Source organism: Sebastes umbrosus, chromosome 8 (assembly GCF_015220745.1).
Source record: "Sebastes umbrosus isolate fSebUmb1 chromosome 8, fSebUmb1.pri, whole genome shotgun sequence".
Lineage (NCBI taxonomy): Eukaryota > Metazoa > Chordata > Actinopteri > Perciformes > Sebastidae > Sebastes > Sebastes umbrosus.
In genome coordinates, this window is record NC_051276.1 from 14,588,847 (window position 1) to 14,605,275 (window position 16,429).

The 16,429-nt window shown below is 39.5% G+C and overlaps 1 protein-coding gene across 3 annotated transcripts in view; it reads right to left on the reverse strand.

Moving 5' to 3' along the window:
* vps13a (vacuolar protein sorting 13 homolog A) overlaps positions 1-16,429 on the reverse strand; it is a 45,667-nt gene that overhangs the window by 10,429 nt on the left and 18,809 nt on the right. For 2 of the 3 annotated variants that reach the window (XM_037777661.1, XM_037777663.1), the window contains exons 35-59: positions 16,227-16,398; positions 15,890-16,014; positions 15,077-15,246; positions 14,478-14,734; positions 14,023-14,201; positions 13,762-13,905; positions 13,174-13,383; positions 12,845-12,988; positions 12,033-12,146; positions 11,770-11,922; positions 11,432-11,687; positions 10,326-10,486; positions 9,869-9,972; positions 9,385-9,697; positions 8,557-8,693; positions 8,031-8,325; positions 7,359-7,463; positions 7,025-7,171; positions 6,520-6,654; positions 5,388-5,521; positions 4,461-4,526; positions 2,930-3,062; positions 1,627-1,684; positions 1,100-1,271; positions 521-674 (exon numbers count right to left, since the gene is read on the reverse strand). In XM_037777661.1, coding sequence (XP_037633589.1) covers positions 521-674; positions 1,100-1,271; positions 1,627-1,684; positions 2,930-3,062; positions 4,461-4,526; positions 5,388-5,521; positions 6,520-6,654; positions 7,025-7,171; positions 7,359-7,463; positions 8,031-8,325; positions 8,557-8,693; positions 9,385-9,697; positions 9,869-9,972; positions 10,326-10,486; positions 11,432-11,687; positions 11,770-11,922; positions 12,033-12,146; positions 12,845-12,988; positions 13,174-13,383; positions 13,762-13,905; positions 14,023-14,201; positions 14,478-14,734; positions 15,077-15,246; positions 15,890-16,014; positions 16,227-16,398 — 4,038 coding nt within the window. The remainder of the gene's footprint in view (positions 1-520; positions 675-1,099; positions 1,272-1,626; positions 1,685-2,929; positions 3,063-4,460; positions 4,527-5,387; positions 5,522-6,519; positions 6,655-7,024; positions 7,172-7,358; positions 7,464-8,030; positions 8,326-8,556; positions 8,694-9,384; positions 9,698-9,868; positions 9,973-10,325; positions 10,487-11,431; positions 11,688-11,769; positions 11,923-12,032; positions 12,147-12,844; positions 12,989-13,173; positions 13,384-13,761; positions 13,906-14,022; positions 14,202-14,477; positions 14,735-15,076; positions 15,247-15,889; positions 16,015-16,226; positions 16,399-16,429) is intronic. The other variant, XM_037777662.1, reaches the window with a different exon arrangement.

Consider the following 16,429-nt stretch of genomic DNA (forward strand, 5'->3'; position numbering starts at 1 on the left):
TCACATGCAGTTTGGGGCAAGTCATAGTCAAGTCAGCACACTGACACACTGACAGCTGTTGTTGCCTGTTGGGCTTGAGTTTGCCATGTTATGATTTAATCATATTTTTTATACTAAATGCAGTACCTGTGAGGGTTTCTGGACAACATTTGTTATTGTTTTGTGTTGTTAATTGATTTACAATAATAAATATATACATTTGCATGAAGCAAGAATATTTGCTCACTCCCATGTTGATAAGAGTATTAAATACTTGACAAATCTCCCTTTAAAGTACATTTTGAACAGTTAAGGATAAAAAAAAGTGTGATTAATTTGCGATTAATTGTGATTAATCATGGACAATCATGCAATTAATCATGATTCAATATTATAATCGATTGACAGCCCTAATGAGTATACACCCTACATGGGTAACGTGAAATGGACAGCTTTGGTTTGTATATTTTCAAATTTGATCAAACACTTGTTACTAGTTCAAATCATAAAAGCTGAATATATACAGTATTTAGTCTCTAACCTGGTAGTTGTTTTCCAGGTCGAAGATGCCGTGGTCTGGAGATCCAGTTTCAATGTACTTTTTGAATTTCTCCTCCAGCATATCAGCTTCTTTAGTGCTCAGAGTCTTCCACCGATTCTTCTTCTTGGGCTTTAATTCCCACACCACATCAGAGCTGTGACAAGAAAGGAGTAATGAATGAGTGTGAAATCATTGCATGGTATAGACCTGCAGGATTAACCAGGAGTGGCCTAACATCATGCAAATACATATGCATTTTACTTCAGTATTAAGATTACATGATTTATAGGTAAAAAGATTTTGTTACTATTACATATGTTATTCCACAGTAACAAACATTTAACATAGCACCCTCTTGTGATATAAGTGGATCTCCAATTTTTGAGTCGATCTTCAGGTATGTTGACTTGTAATACCATTTACAAAACAAACAATAGCACAGCATCACTATGCCATAACACATACACATTGTGATGTATTGAATTGGCAGTGAGCCATGGTCATAACATGAACCTAGCCAGGTTGTGTGCTTTTTATTACGTGTCTATGTGTAAACATGTGTATGTTGCTGTTATCTACCTTGTGATCCCAATAAAGGAGACCTCCTGGCCGCTGCTGTTGTTGACCAGAGACACGCCCATGTTCTGTAGCGACAGGATGATTTCCTGTTCGGCCAGCTGCGCCTTCTCGCTCTCACAGAGCACCTTGTAGATACGCTGCTCTTCAGTGAACAGCACGACGCGCTGGAGACCTTTGGATCAACAATAAACCCAAACCATAATGATTTAACATTTTATTTATCCCCAAAGGTCAGAAGCCAGGATGAGTTATAGCGTTGTGTCCCTAAAGCTGGTAGGAATTCAGTGATTCATTATTTAATTCATCAAGGATGAACACAAGCTTAGGCCTGAATCCTGTGATCAATATGCCACCTTGCTGTCTATTTGTTTTGTAAACTCTATTTTTTTGTATTTTTCTCGCAATTGTGTTACAATAAACTGGAAATTGTGAGGATAATTTTAAGAGAATATAAAACTGTGTAAAGCAAAATTACAGAAAACAGTTTAGAGTTCTGGGCATTTCATTTCAAGCTCCTTGTACTTTACCTTCATAAAAGGATATCACAAACAGTTTCCCCTCATTGTTCATGTCCACACGCAAGTCCTAAAGATGCAAGAGCAGAAAAACACACAGACTGTTTAAACAAATATCATAGTGTCTCATGTAAGAATTGTGCTCACATCTGAAACACAACAAAGTGTGTTAAACTGTGCTGATATGTAATATTATTATATGCAAAAAAGACTATTATACGGCCCTAAAAGATGCAGAAAAATGGATGAACTAGACTCAATTTTGACGGATTGTTCACGACAACTACACATCGTCACCAAACATACTGTATATGATTCAGCATGTAGTCAGCAATAGTATCCACTGCCACTATAATACCGGTCTCACCTAAAAATATTTAAAACTGTACATTTCAAAAAGTGAGACTCAAGCTGTTATTTTATTTGGATCAGATACCATGCAACAGTGAAATTAATCTCATTAATAAAAAAATATTAGCATAGAGCCATCAGGTAGACATTAGGACTGTATTTACTAAATTACCTTAATACCATCACATGCTTTAGTTAACAACACAGGGTATTTTTGTTTTCTAAAATGTTCTATGTAAATTCTTGAGCAAAGAAAAAGTACAGAGTGTGATGTCTACAAGGTCTATGTGTAAGGTAACACATTTTGCTTTAATATTGCTTTAATACTGAAACCAGACCGGTTCCCTGCAATCCGCTGGAAAAAAGGATCTTTACTTTGTTTGGACTAGGTGAGAAATTAAGATGTTTGTTGAGTGAACTAATGAATTGATAAATATTGTATTATTTCTATATATATCATACTGCATTACGATTTGGTTTCTGCACACATCATTGCAGTTTCTATGAGAAAGACGGTTTGCGTTCTTTATACAACTATAGAATGGAACGTTAACAGCCTGCCTTCTTAAAACTCAATCAGTAGCTGCAACCTTCATTCATGTGGACAAATTAGGTATGTTCTTTGCTTTTAGAGTTTTGAGACCCTCATCTTGGTGTGAGCAACAGAGACATTTTAAACTCAATTGTTTTATTAAGCATACAAGAATTTAAAAACAGGATTAAAGATTATTTGAGAACTAAATGTCTCTTTATGTGAAATGTTTAATTTTGTTTTTAACTTTTTGCTATTCTGTTTTTAAGTCCGTTAATTGTGTTTTTATTAAACTTTTAAGCTGCCATCTTGGCCAGCGAGGACCCCGTTGTAAAAGAGACTGAAAATATCAAGAGATTATCCTGGTGAAATAAAGGTTATATAAAATTCCTCAACCACAAACATTATTGTGTCTCAGGTCCAGCACAGTACCTTCTCGCTCTTCAGCTTCCCACTGTAAGTACCACACTTCCAGTAAAGCTCTCTGGACCCAGTGGGTTCGCTCCAGGTGTAGTGCACAGCTTTCCCAGCCTCCAGCTCCTCCTGCTCCGCCTCCTTCTGAGAGCTGAAACACACACACACACACACACACACACACACACACACACACACACACACACGCTGTATATATCAGTAACATTACTAATAACTGCTGGAAATCAAGAAATAATATTCCACCGATTTGAGATGACAGAAAGCAAATAATGCAAGACGAAGGTACAGTAAACCAGAGGACAATAAAACAGAGCCCAGCCACCAAGACTATACCGCCATGACAACCATCCAATCCAAAGTACCTGTCCAACACAAACAGTTCCCATCAACAGACAGAAATATGACAGAATATGACAGTACGACGGCTAAACACCGAAAAGTCCACAATACCTCCGCTGGAGAGATAAGGTTTAAATATGCATGTTCACTTAGATACTGAGACAAAGCAGACATAAGGAAATGAAATAAGCCATAATCTACAGATGGAGATGGAAAATAAGAGAATACTAGTCAAGCAACAGAACTACTGGAAGAAGCAGGAGGTGAGATTCCACCGGCAGAATCCCATCCAGTCAGCAGCATTCAAAGCTAGTGTTTCTTCAAGTCAAGATGATTTAACACTTGGTAAGAGATCAAAGGAACATAGTAATACATGAGTAGATGGGTTTAGATGTCTAACCTGCTCCTTTAACTCTACCCCAATGGGCCTTTAACAGTTTAGATCAGAGTCAATTTCTAGCAGATCAATAAAAAAAGATAGTTGGATAATTAAGCATTAAGCCTTTATAAATAAATAATTTGTGAATCAGTGTGACAACATAGATGTCCGTTTTGAAGCATACAGTATAATCTTAGTGTAAGTACTTTTGTGATACACATACTTAAAGGTACAGTGTGTAGGATTTTGCAGCATCTAGTGGTGTGGTTGCAGATTGCAACCAACTGAGTACCCCTCCGCTTACCTCTCTCTTTCCAAGACTGAGGTAATGTGAGCTGATTACAGCACAACCATGTCTTATAATATAATTTCTGACAAGGCTGATAGAGTATTTATTTGTCATTGGTAAGGGTGAAGAGCAGATTACACAGACAAACCAGAATCAGAGCCGAAGCAGTCTTCTTCTTCTACTTTTCTTTACCTGCACTCTTGATCTGACCACACTCTGCACTCGAGTTTGATGTCACAGTGAAGTGACTGTTATAATGTTACACCAATTCATATTTACATGCTGCATCATTTGTGTGCTTCTGTCCTCTTGCCTGCCCCGTAAATGGTTAGTATGTTCTTTCAGTGTTTTCATGCCATACTTAATTCTTCCATCTGGTGTCATCCTCAGCTCTCTCATTTTGCATAAGCTAGCCGTTAAACTAGCTATCTGAGGCCGTTTTATTCTCCCATCCTTAATTCTCCATCTTTTTCTGAGTTCAGAGTGTGTCAGAAGAGTTTCCCCTTTTCATATTTTTCTACCTGTCCTCCTCCCCTGAGAAGGAGAGGTCGAGTAGCTCGTCAGCCACCCAACTGGTTTCTGCTGCGCTGCATGACCCACAACAAAACAAACACTGTTAGTTATCATTAACTAAACTGTTGAAGGCTGCTGCAATGAGAGAAATCTGCAAAACACATATCGATGAAATGTGAATGTTGTGCATGAAGAAATCCTACTTTGTTGGTAAAAATTAAAACCTGCTGTTTACAAAATGAGTAATATGAAAAGACGTCATACAGACACACAAAACATTCTGAGATAGAAATAAGCAGAAAACCTAAAATGAAAACAACACACAGAGGCTGAATGAATAGTCAAACTGGCAAAACATCCTACTTTGACTTTTGAGAGTTTTTCTGTTAACACTTGATTGTGCACTTTTTCATGTTAAGGTGAGTGTGGCACATCCGCAACGTAATTCAAATGAGCACTTTGAAAGCACATTTACAGACAACACTTACGCCAAAGAAGCACTGAAATATTATGAAATAAAGCAGCAGGAAATGTTATGCACACTTTAACTGAAGATAACAGGTTCCAAGCAAACATCATTTCCTACAAAAGTTTAAGTCTTAAATTTAGCTTCAGCAAAATGAAATATGTGGTGCCAATCCATCCTCAGCAAATACTTAAAATACATCTCACTCCTTTTCTCATTCACTCCCCGTCTCCTTCCTCTCTCCTGCATCTCAAACAGTTCATTTTTCAGTTCACAATTCAGTTCATTTTTCATTTCTGTGGTAGTTTAAGTGTGTCACATGTTTAATGACATGATGAACTGTGGTGACAAGCTTCATCTATCATGTAACTATCCTCCTCCCCAGTCTGAGCCTATTGGCAAATACAACCTCCCCAGCAAGTAATTAGTAAGTATTTATTTCCTTCTAACTGTCCTTCTGTCCTCTTACCTCTGATGGAACTGCAGAATCTGGTCTTTTGTGTGGTTGATGATGAGGAAAGGGGCCGCGCCGTCGTGATACTCAGAGAATCGGATTGTGGCCGAGTGCTCAGCCAAGTTCACATCTACGGTGATCCCACCCACCTGCAGAAACAGAACAAATAGCGGTCTACATACTGGAATATAGTACAGTGGAAACCACAGATAGTGATGACAGTTACGGTGATCAATCACTTATATGGATCAAAAAGCTTGGGACAGAATAATTCCTATACAAATGCTGTTTAAATAATTAGTAGTCCACTTATAGTGTTCATTTTGGGTCTTTTCATGCACGCAAACATATGGAAAAACATTTTAAAACTACGTTAGACTAACGTTCATTTAATTTTTGTTTTGTTTTTTACTTTACTCTCTTGATACTCTGCCTCACGGACCGGCTGGTGCTGTGTTAACATTGAAATCATGACAGGAAAAAAGAGTTATTTACTCTGACTGAAAAATTAATGCGCACAGGGAAAGTGCATGTGGTTGAAGCCGCCCTCATCAAGTGGATTGATAATGCCTGGTCACATAACGCCCCTAAAGTGAAACTCTGCCAATTCTCAACCAGCTCTGTGGCAACGCAGCGCCGGCAGCACAAACAGTGCCCACCTCCCTCCATGCAGCTCAACGGGTGAACGAGCAAGGAGCCCCGGCAAAGGGGCGCCGTCGAACTGCATGTGCTGCCCGCCCTGCAGTGCCGCCAAAAAATGGCAATGCCTCACCCTCGGTGATGGAGAAGGTAGGACAATTGGCAGCCAGCCAGTTAAATAGAAAAGCGGTCCGTTTCATTACTTTGTATTCATATAATAAATATGCAAATATAAATTAGATGGTAATCTGCATGAGAAATGAAGAACAAAAAAATTTGGTTATAATAATATTCCACTTATAGTGATCAATTTCACCCGGACAGATGTGATCACTATAAGAGTTTCTTGAATGCTCTTGAAGCCAATTTGAGTACATTTCATCAGGAAGAGACATACCTGAACATTAACTATCACAGATGGAAACAAGGTCTTAATACAAACATAGTGTATCTTGTAGTAAATTACTTAACATGAAGGGACAACACCAAAAAATGTCCATGTACTTACAGAGTTGTCCAGATGCAGCAAGAGGCAGTTTTCTGGTCGTGTGAAGTCAATAGTCCGAGGAGGCAATAAACAACCTTCCACTTTGATCTTCAGCCGCTTGGTGGTGTCGTTCTCAGGCCAGAAGGGAATGGCTGACTAAATGTGGCATAAAACAAAACCTTCACTACCACTGTACAGTAAGGGTTTCATCTGAAAATGTTACACAGTAAATCATTCAGTATTTGAAAAACCCAACCTGTACATCTATAATCAGTAACGTATCTTCCTAATCCAGACACTTAATTTAAAAGTCAAAAATAATTGAAATGTTTAGCAAGTCAAGAATTAATAGCAAAAACAAATACACTTGACATTAGTGAGAGTCAAAACTATATGACTGTCAGGTAAATCTACTGCGTGTTATTCATTTGTTGCTGCCATTTAAGTACAGTACAATTCACTGGCTGTAAAACAGCAGTATTCCAAAACAAAAAATGCATGTGCAGGGAAACCCAGATGCTCTGACCTGTTCAGGCTGAGCCTCGGTCCAGGTCTCTTGCCCCACTTCACATATGAAGACGCTGTGCTTGGTTCTGTTGACCAGCATGTAAAACGGCACGAAGGTCACGACGCGGGTCAGACTGAAACTGCTGGCGTCAATCTTCACACCAACCTGACGTCAGAAAGACATCACACAAATACATAAATAACAATTATATTCAATAACAAACCTGCATTAGTTACTTACAAAAGTCATTGAATATTTCATTCAAAACATCTGTCTCTTTAAATAAAACGTATGTGACAGTAAGTCTAAATGAAAGTGTGTCTGAATATCAGCTTCTGTTGGAAAATCTTACCTGGTAATCTTTGTATCGGCCTTTACATTTGACATCTCCATAGCTACCAACTGTATCCAGGGAGAAATCATCAGAGAGTTCACTGTCTGAGATCATAAGACGGACCTGAGGGATGAAAAGAATTACATTACATTTCATAAACACTAGGAAATGACAGCAAGAGGTTATGGATATGAGATCTTTGGATCATCTCATTGTTCCAGTGTTTAAGCAAAGAAACATTGACTTTAAGATGGCCTCAAAGTGGCAGTATTTTTGTCTTTGGCACAAAGGATTTGTCCATGACTAAAATACTTAGTTTCTTAGTTTAACAATAGTGATATGATTTCTTTGACTAATTAATTAAATGTTCTAGTTGGAAAACCTGTCAAATGATTTCTCCAGTATTCCTCCGATGTTCCTCTGCAGTGACTCTTGTAATGCAGAAGCATTTCTTTAACACTTATGCGTATTAAAGACAAATGTATATTAGTGAATATCATTGTGATGCCAGAGATATGACTATCATTTCTCAATTCTCAGTTATGATTTGAAGACACTTATCAACTAAGCTCTCACCATAAAGTGGCATATTGTCCATAATTGTGCTTATAAAAAAATATTGAGATAAAAAAAAACATCAAATAATTTTTTATTTTAAATTAATTTGAATTAACTTTGAGACCCTCTTACCTTGTTGTTTTTCAGGAAGTAACGAGGCTTGAAAGAGAAGAGCAGGGGCATGTCGTAGTCCAGCGGGTGTTTACGGTGGATATCATCGGCCTTGTACTGCAGCAACCTGCCCGTCTTGTTCACCATCCAATATGGTGAGTGGATAGCAACCACCGTTTGTCCCTGGTCATATTTAACATGCACTGCTATATCCAACTCAGCCTTCTTCCTCTCCGTCCCTTCACCATCGTCTTCGTCATGCTCTCGTAAAGACTGGAACACTATGAAGGTGATCTCTTCCTGGTCACTCTTGAGACTGTATGACAGGATAATTTGTTTAATCCGATGAGAAATGTTGTTGCAGAACGCAAGTGATTTTAGCTATATATATATATACAGTATATCTTCCTCTGTTGTAGGCTTAAAATCATACTACTCTGGGAACTATGGCCCTCTTATAAAGATAAATGCCCTTTTCACAATAACAGAGAAGCAAGACAGCAATGGGAAAGTAAAACATCAACAATGAATGAAACTGAAGTCAAACCTGTACTCAGAGGACCAGTCCTGAGCCAAGTAGCTCAGCAGGCAGAGATCAAGAGTTGATTTGTTGATGACTGCAGTGTGAAGCTGGGCAGAGTGGCCCGGGTCCAGAGTGGCCTCAGGAGCAGAGTCTCCACTGTCCTGTTAAATAACAGGCACACAGATGAGCTTTAGAGCTTGTAACACATGATGAGCTTTAGAGCTTGTAACACATGATGGTATGATAACAAATGCATAAAGACAGGTGTAATTGATAAAATGAATTATGGTTCCCATTCTATTTAGTGTGTCACAGCCAATCCAGTAAGCCAGCATGCACAATACCAGGGTCCTGGCCCACCTAATTGGAACAGGGCCATAATTCATGTTATTAATTACACCTGTTTTTACACTGCAATGACATGTCCAAATGGATGGTGTGAAAAGGGCATATCGGGTTATTTCTTTCATCCAAACGTTGCTGTTCAGTAGCCAACTCTCAAGTCTCAAATGTCAGTGTCCTAACGAAGTTTAAAAAGCAACCTGTCAATCACAATGTAGCCACGCCCTAAAGCATACCCTGCTTTATGGTCTATTTGACTCTAAATAGGACCATAATTTACTAAATGAACATCATGCTGTATTGAAGAAGACTCAAAACTAGCGATTAAGACCATAAACTCATGTTTCCGATGTTTACTGAGGTAATAAATCAAGTGAGAAGTAGGCTCATTTTCTCATAGACTTCTTACAACCAGACTTCTTTTTGCTGGCTATTAGAAAGAATGCAAGTTTAAGGCACTTTCACATTGACTTCACTTCTCAGACCCCAGAGGTTGCCCACTGGTCATACCTTCAGTTTGTAAGAGATGGGGTAAGGCAGCAAGTTGCGCAGCAGGATGGAAGGCCACAAGTGAAGCACAAAGGGCACATCAAAGTTCTCCCCAACATCTCCAGTATCTTTGAATGTCACAGCATCTTTTAATGGCACCATGTTGACCATCAGCACGCCACCCTGATCTCCACGGCGATGGCAGGTCTGCTGGAGGCCCGACTCAAGCTGCTGGTTGCTGACATCTTCGTAGCTGAAGCCCTCTGAGCAATTAAACTGTTCAGCCCGATCGTCAGCGTCGTCCTCTGTTATCGGCTGAAGGCTTAGCTCAGACCTGAGGGGGGCATGAGAGAGCAGATGTGGGTGAAGGAGTGTGAACTACTTATGTGTGTGCTGCCCTTCATTATACTATCTGTTTGCTGTCTTGTGCAGAGGGAAAAGGAAACAAAAAAGAGACTGTATGAAGATGTGAGTGTAGATATTTAGGCTTGTGTAAGTGTCTCACCTATACGAGTCCAGAGGCACACAGAACTCTTCAGTAGGGAGAGATGTACCCAGTAATGTTGATCCTTCAAAAACTTTGAATGGGATTGAGAAATGATTGATGATCTGCATGAAAAGGAGAGAAAAACAATTAAGTTTTGGAGATGTATCTTCTTGTATTTCAATTTGATTTCTAATCCTATTATGTTCTAATACATAATGTTCTGCCTCTGCTGGTACTGCTGCTTATTATCATTAATCTTGAAAAGAATTAAAACCTTTTGAGTGATTTTGGTGTAATATACAAGGAACTTGATATACAGTAATTGCAATACATATTTAATTACAAAAGATCCAGTAGGGGATCAATGTACCTTGAAGGGAAAGTGTAATTTATAATATCACAACCCACCATGAAATATATTTTACAGATAAGATAAACGTAAGAATAAACATGTATAACATAATCAGTGTGGTACCTGGAAAGGAGAGCGGATCTTGATGTACTTGCTGCCCTCCACAGAGTAAATCTGACAGACCAGGAAACGAGTGACTCCTGAGTCTGTGTGCATTACACTGTACATCCCCCGGCCCACCTTGATCAGGGGGATCACACTGGCTGAGGTGTGGCCCATCGGAGCTGGAGAGGGCAGAGGAAATAAGAGCAGCTCCATTAGCACTACTATAAACTTTGGCTATTCTTCGTCAGGTTCACACACATACAGTCAAACACATTTATACACACCATAGCCACATAAAGACAACAAACTAAACAGCTTGTTAAAATAATAATCAAGTTTGGAAGAGAAACAAGATCATTATCCTTTTAACAAACATTAAGCCAAAATTATATTATTAATCAATATTATTAATCCTTATTCATACAAATAAACAGTAATTCTTAATAAATATAAATCCTTGTCTGAATTACCTTAAATTATATATTTACTATATATACTTTTAAGTATTTCATTTTGACATTTTTCTTATATTAGATAGTTTGATGATGAAAAGCAACAAGAAATGCAGGAGAGGGAGATGGGATGGATGATGACATTCGTCGAAGGAGATAATCACCAGTTCAATTAGGTAATATTATAAAAATTAAATCTGCTTTTATCATTTACATGTTGTGCTTTAACTTCATTGTAAAGTTAAGCTGAGTTCAACTGCAAAGTTCTCCAATCATTGGCAACTAGTTAATATCATCAAGCCGAGCAATCACTTAAAGGGTGAATAGCACTTAAGATCTTGTATATACTACATTTTATCTATTATCATTATTATTTTATTTTATTCTTATTATTTATTTACTTTATATGTAATGCATTTTCATATTTATGTGCAAATATTTGAATAAGGGGGTGTGTTGATAAGGGTGGAGTGGGAGTTGGTAAAGGGCGTTTAGGTCTAGGGGTTCAATGCTAATATCTCTGTTACTGTGCTATTGCAATAAAATACGTTTACAAATGTTGCATCAGTGTTTCCTAGATCTAAGTAATGTGTAATTGGTGATATTTGAACACCTAAAGATTGACTTTTGCATGTGCATATACAGTATAATTGTGTATACAGGTTAACTTACTGGGCTGTATGTAGTAGTCCTTTCCACTCAAGGAGATCATTGCTGAGAATTGGTCGGAGTCTGTTGTGGAATAGTCCATCCCGAGGGTTTCCCCGTCCTGCAGCTTCACAGTGCCGTTGGTGCTCTGCTGGCCGATGGGACAAAACAACTCACTGTGGCGGACGGACACTGGCAGGCCCAGGCGGTTTTTCACTACAAACGGAGCTTCATCCTTCTGGAAGGCGTCATCGGTTTGTTTGGCAGCCTCTGCAAATGCCTGGAAAAAGGTAAGAACACTAACTATAGATGACCGCCTATCCTTAGACTTCCTGTTAAAATGATTCAAGTCCTTCTCTTACCGTGCCCAGGTTACTCAGCATGGCCAGTCCACACTTGGAGAGGGTGATGTTGAGCTGGTCTTTACTGCTGATGACGATGACCGTCTTATAGTCTGGGACATTGAAGTCCACTTCATCTGATAAACCTGAGTGCTTCACTGGCTTCTTCTTCATCTGGTTAGAGGATAGTGAAAAGTTAGAAACACCGTGTGCATGTGTGAGTATATACTGTATATACTGTATATATGTGTGTGTGTGTGTTTTGTGTTTATGTACATCATTACCTTCAGTTCCAGTCTCCATGATCTGAAAATATCTCTTGTATCTTCTCTAACTCTATCTTCTAAGGGCTCCAGCAGCGGTTCCCACACTCCCATCACCTCATTGTAATAGTGAACCTAAAGGCAAAATACAATACAGTACAAAACATAAGAAAACTTCAGGAACCTTTACAGCCACATGAGTTCTGGCCATAACAAGCTGGAATAGGTTTGAAATATTATGGTGAATTACCATCAGTAGGCCCATGTAAAGTACAAAAATATACAATCATCTTAAAGGGACAGTGTGAAGAATTTGGTGGCATCTAGTGGTGTGGTTGCAGATTGCAACCAACTGAGTACCCCTCCGCTCACTCCTCCCTTCAAAAATGTAAAAATGTGAAAGGCTCTCTCTAGAGCCAGTCTTTGGTTTGTCCGTTCTGGGCTACTGTAGAAACATGGCGAGCAACATGGCGGACTCCGTGAAGAGGACCTGCTCCCTATGTAGATATGAAGGGCTCATTCTAAGCTAACGAAAACACAACAATACTTAGTTTCAGGTGATTATACACTAATGAAAAAATAGTTATGAATATTATATTCCATTTCTGCTAATAGATCCCCCGAAATGTTACACACTGTTCCTTTAAAGAATATTGTGCATTCCTCATATTTGAATGAACAAATAATATCAAAAACACAGAAAACAACTGCAAAAGTCAAACACTGCTCTTGGGCTATTTTACAAATCTTTAAATTTGTATTTAAATCTAAATGTCAGAATTTGGATAAGGTCCTAGGATTAAGGACATAAATATAATGCTTGTGTGTGTTACCTCCAGGTTGAGCTCACTGTGTAAGTTAATGAGTGTGGACCAGTCTTTGACATCTCCATGGAAGGAGGATTTCGCCAGAAGCATGGGGCTAGTGCGGTGTCCCACTCCAGCCTCCAAAGTCAGACAGATCGATTTGATGGTCACCTGCAGGGATGGATAGCCAATGAAATGACACGACCTGTGCTTAAGCACCAAACTATTATTCTATGTGCATTGAATAAAATACCACTGCAGAACAAATTAACGGTTTGTCGTACAAACGTGACCAAAGTTAATAAATAAAAAACAACCATACAGTATTATCAGTTGAGTCACAATGCAGCCAATACCTGTAATGACTCTCCCAGTGGTTTCAGTGGGACTTGTGACTTGATGTCTTCATCCCCATCCTCGTCCAGGAACCACAGTTTGAGCTCCTTCCAGCCCCGTTTCTCCCACAGGTCCACGGGAAAGGGACTATCCAGCTCCTCGGGGGTCTCTGCAGTGGGAGTCAGTGCAGACTGGATGGTCATCACTGTGTTGATGATGATGGGAGATACCTGGGCAGAGAGTCAGATCGCAGAGACATACAACTATTTTATACCAATTTCATAGTTCAAAAACTAAATTTCAATGTTTCCACCGGAAGAAGCCCACTTGTAAGTTTGTGAAACCAGACAATATTGACCGACTTTATGTCTCTTTTAACTGAATGGATGCATAAAAGGCAGTTAGTTAAAAAAGAGACAAATTGATCTCCCATTAAGGATTACAACACACTAAAAACTATTAATTTGGCCTTTATTATCATTGACGTTTAGATGGAACAACTTAATCTCTGGAACAAACTTTCTAACATTTGTATTTGAAGAAAAAGCATTTAATAGATTTAATATTCCTGGATTCAGAAGGTGTGACGATAATAATACAATAACTACCTTCAGTGTGAGAGAATTGATGGAGACCTCCATAGCCTGAGATGAGGGTGAGGTCGGATTACTCTGGAAAAACACCTGACACGGCTGCAGCACTGTGGTCACATTATTTTTCCTCTTCTCTCTCAAGAAGGGACACGCCACTACCTACAAAAAAGCCGTAATCAAACCATTGTTATATTGGTTATTTTTGCATGCAAGACAACTTTATAATAATTTTAATAATCTGCTTTTTCTGGGTTATATTACAATGACAAGACAAACCTTGAGGTCCTTGATGACAGCCGTCATCTGTGATCCCTCAGCACCACTTTTCATCACTAGTTCACACTGTGTGGTCATCACCAGGGCCGGGGCGTCAGCACGCGTCAGGTCAGCCACAAATACAATCTCCGGGTTACGCACCAGAACATTCATCTCTGTCTTTGACACCACAGCTGGAGCTACAGTTGACAGCGGCAGAGAGTATCAGAGGAAAACTTCAGTTAAAGTTGTAAGGCAACAGGGTACAAATCATGTCAGAATAATTAAATTCTTCTTTAACTCTACATTTATAACGCACAATATATAACTTATTATGTTACCACAGACGCAAAACAAAAGATCTAAAAGGAAAACAAAGTCATAATTTCTCCCACATGCTCTCCACTTGGCTGTGTCTGATTAAGAGAACTTGCAGATCACTTTGAACTAAGTTAAAACTGGTATGGTTAACTCACCTGACTCTTTAGATGTGGTAGAAGAGTTAATAGTCTTTTTCTCTCCTGCTCCAGAACTGTTCTTGGGTTGGGGCACTTGAGCAAAACCCTGCTGGGTGGCCTTGAGAAAGACGTCTGCCACCGTGAGAAGGAACTCCATGCTGGCGCACACGTATACATCCTGCACCACCGTGTCCAACGTGGTGCCATCGCGGCCCTGACGGTAGTTCACCTCCACCATCATGTTCTGTTCTGCACCGGGACGCATTGCAATCATCCTGGGGAAGACGTAGGGGGTTATAGATATCAACAGGAGAGATGTGGAGGAGAGTTTAAATGTCACAGATGGTCAGAAACAAAGAAGGACTGAGAGAGTAAGGAATGAGTAGTGATGACAATATTATCTCCAGCAGAGGAGCAGATACGTAAAACATGAAATGTAATTTGCCCTACATGATATTTTTAGACATGAGAATTATGTGTTTAAGCCTTTACCAGTTTACCAGCCTTTACCAGTCAATTTGATATGGTTTGATACATGGTTTTGACATCTGAATGTGTGTAAAAGTGTAGAGCGAGGCATGTACAGTATATATACTGATAAATATGTGCATATGTACCTCGGTGTGACCATCTTGATTCTGGGTCTCTTGTCATCTAGAAGGCAGGCAGCCAGGCGGACTGAGGCCTTCATGGAGCTGTCGGAGAACATGTGGACGGAGGTGGAGATGGTGCCCAGAGTGAACTCTGCCAACTTCAGCTGCTCATCGTGTGAATCCAACAGCTGTATCTAGATAAATGACAAATACAGTGTGTTAAGACTGTAGCCGTTCAATTGTCAAGCAAACTTTTGAAATGTTGCAAAAATAGAAAAGCGTTTCCATCGACCGGTTTGGAGCGGATAAACTCGGCTACAGTGTAGTTTCGTCAGAAGATGGCACTATAGGCTACACATGGCTGTAATCTACCAGTAAAAAGAGTAGAAGAAACGTAGAGGTTGTGAACTGGAAACAAAAGAAGTTGGCTAGGCTATCTAACCATCTACGAGAGAAAAATAGAGAGGTCTTCAGGAATTTGTTTCAATTGGGCAAGATATAATTGTTCTTTCATGTTGACTCACATTGGCCATGTTTCATGTTGTCTGGAGACGAAGAGAAGCATTTGCACGTTATGGGAATATCCGAGAAGACGCCAACAGAGGCGCAAAGGCGTTTCCATTTAGCGCATCAACTCTTTTCCACACAGGTTTTCTAATACGATACTTCAAAATGCGAATAAAAATATTTGAATGGAACCACGGCTTGTGTTAGCTATGCGAGTCTCCTAAAATTATGATGGAGGTCTTCTTATTTTATATGTTCACATATCACTTGTGCCTGGCTTACTGTGTGTGTATGTGCATGTGTATGTTTGTGTGTATGTGTATGCATTACCTCGCTCTCATTAGGGCTGTACAAGACGAGTGTCATTGAGTCGAACTTGAAGTCTAATTTGAGCGTGCTCTTCAGCTTGCTGCTTTTGTGGGGCTCCACAACAGCAGCCGTCACCACTGTGTTACCTACAAAGTTGCACAGCACAAACCACATGTTAGATAGGTTCATTAGTTTTTGGTTACAATGATATTTCCATTTGAAGAAAACACATTTTCAGATTTTAGGATGTGGTCCTGGTCCTGTCAAACGTACTCATCTGCCCATTAAGATTTTATGTGTATTTTTCAGAACCACTTTACACACATGAACATAGAAAAGCATAACCACAACGCCTTACTGCTGGCTGGTCCAGTGGTTCCAGATCCCTGGGACTCTTTGTTAGATACAGAGTCAGAGGAGTGGTCAGTGGTGGGCAGAGGAGCTGGAGGTGGAACAGCATCAGACTTCTCTGACAGGTTCTCACTCAGAGTCCTCAGGACCACCGTCATGTCATCCTGGCTGAGGATCAGCTGTTGGGAAGAGACACAGTTTTTGATTATA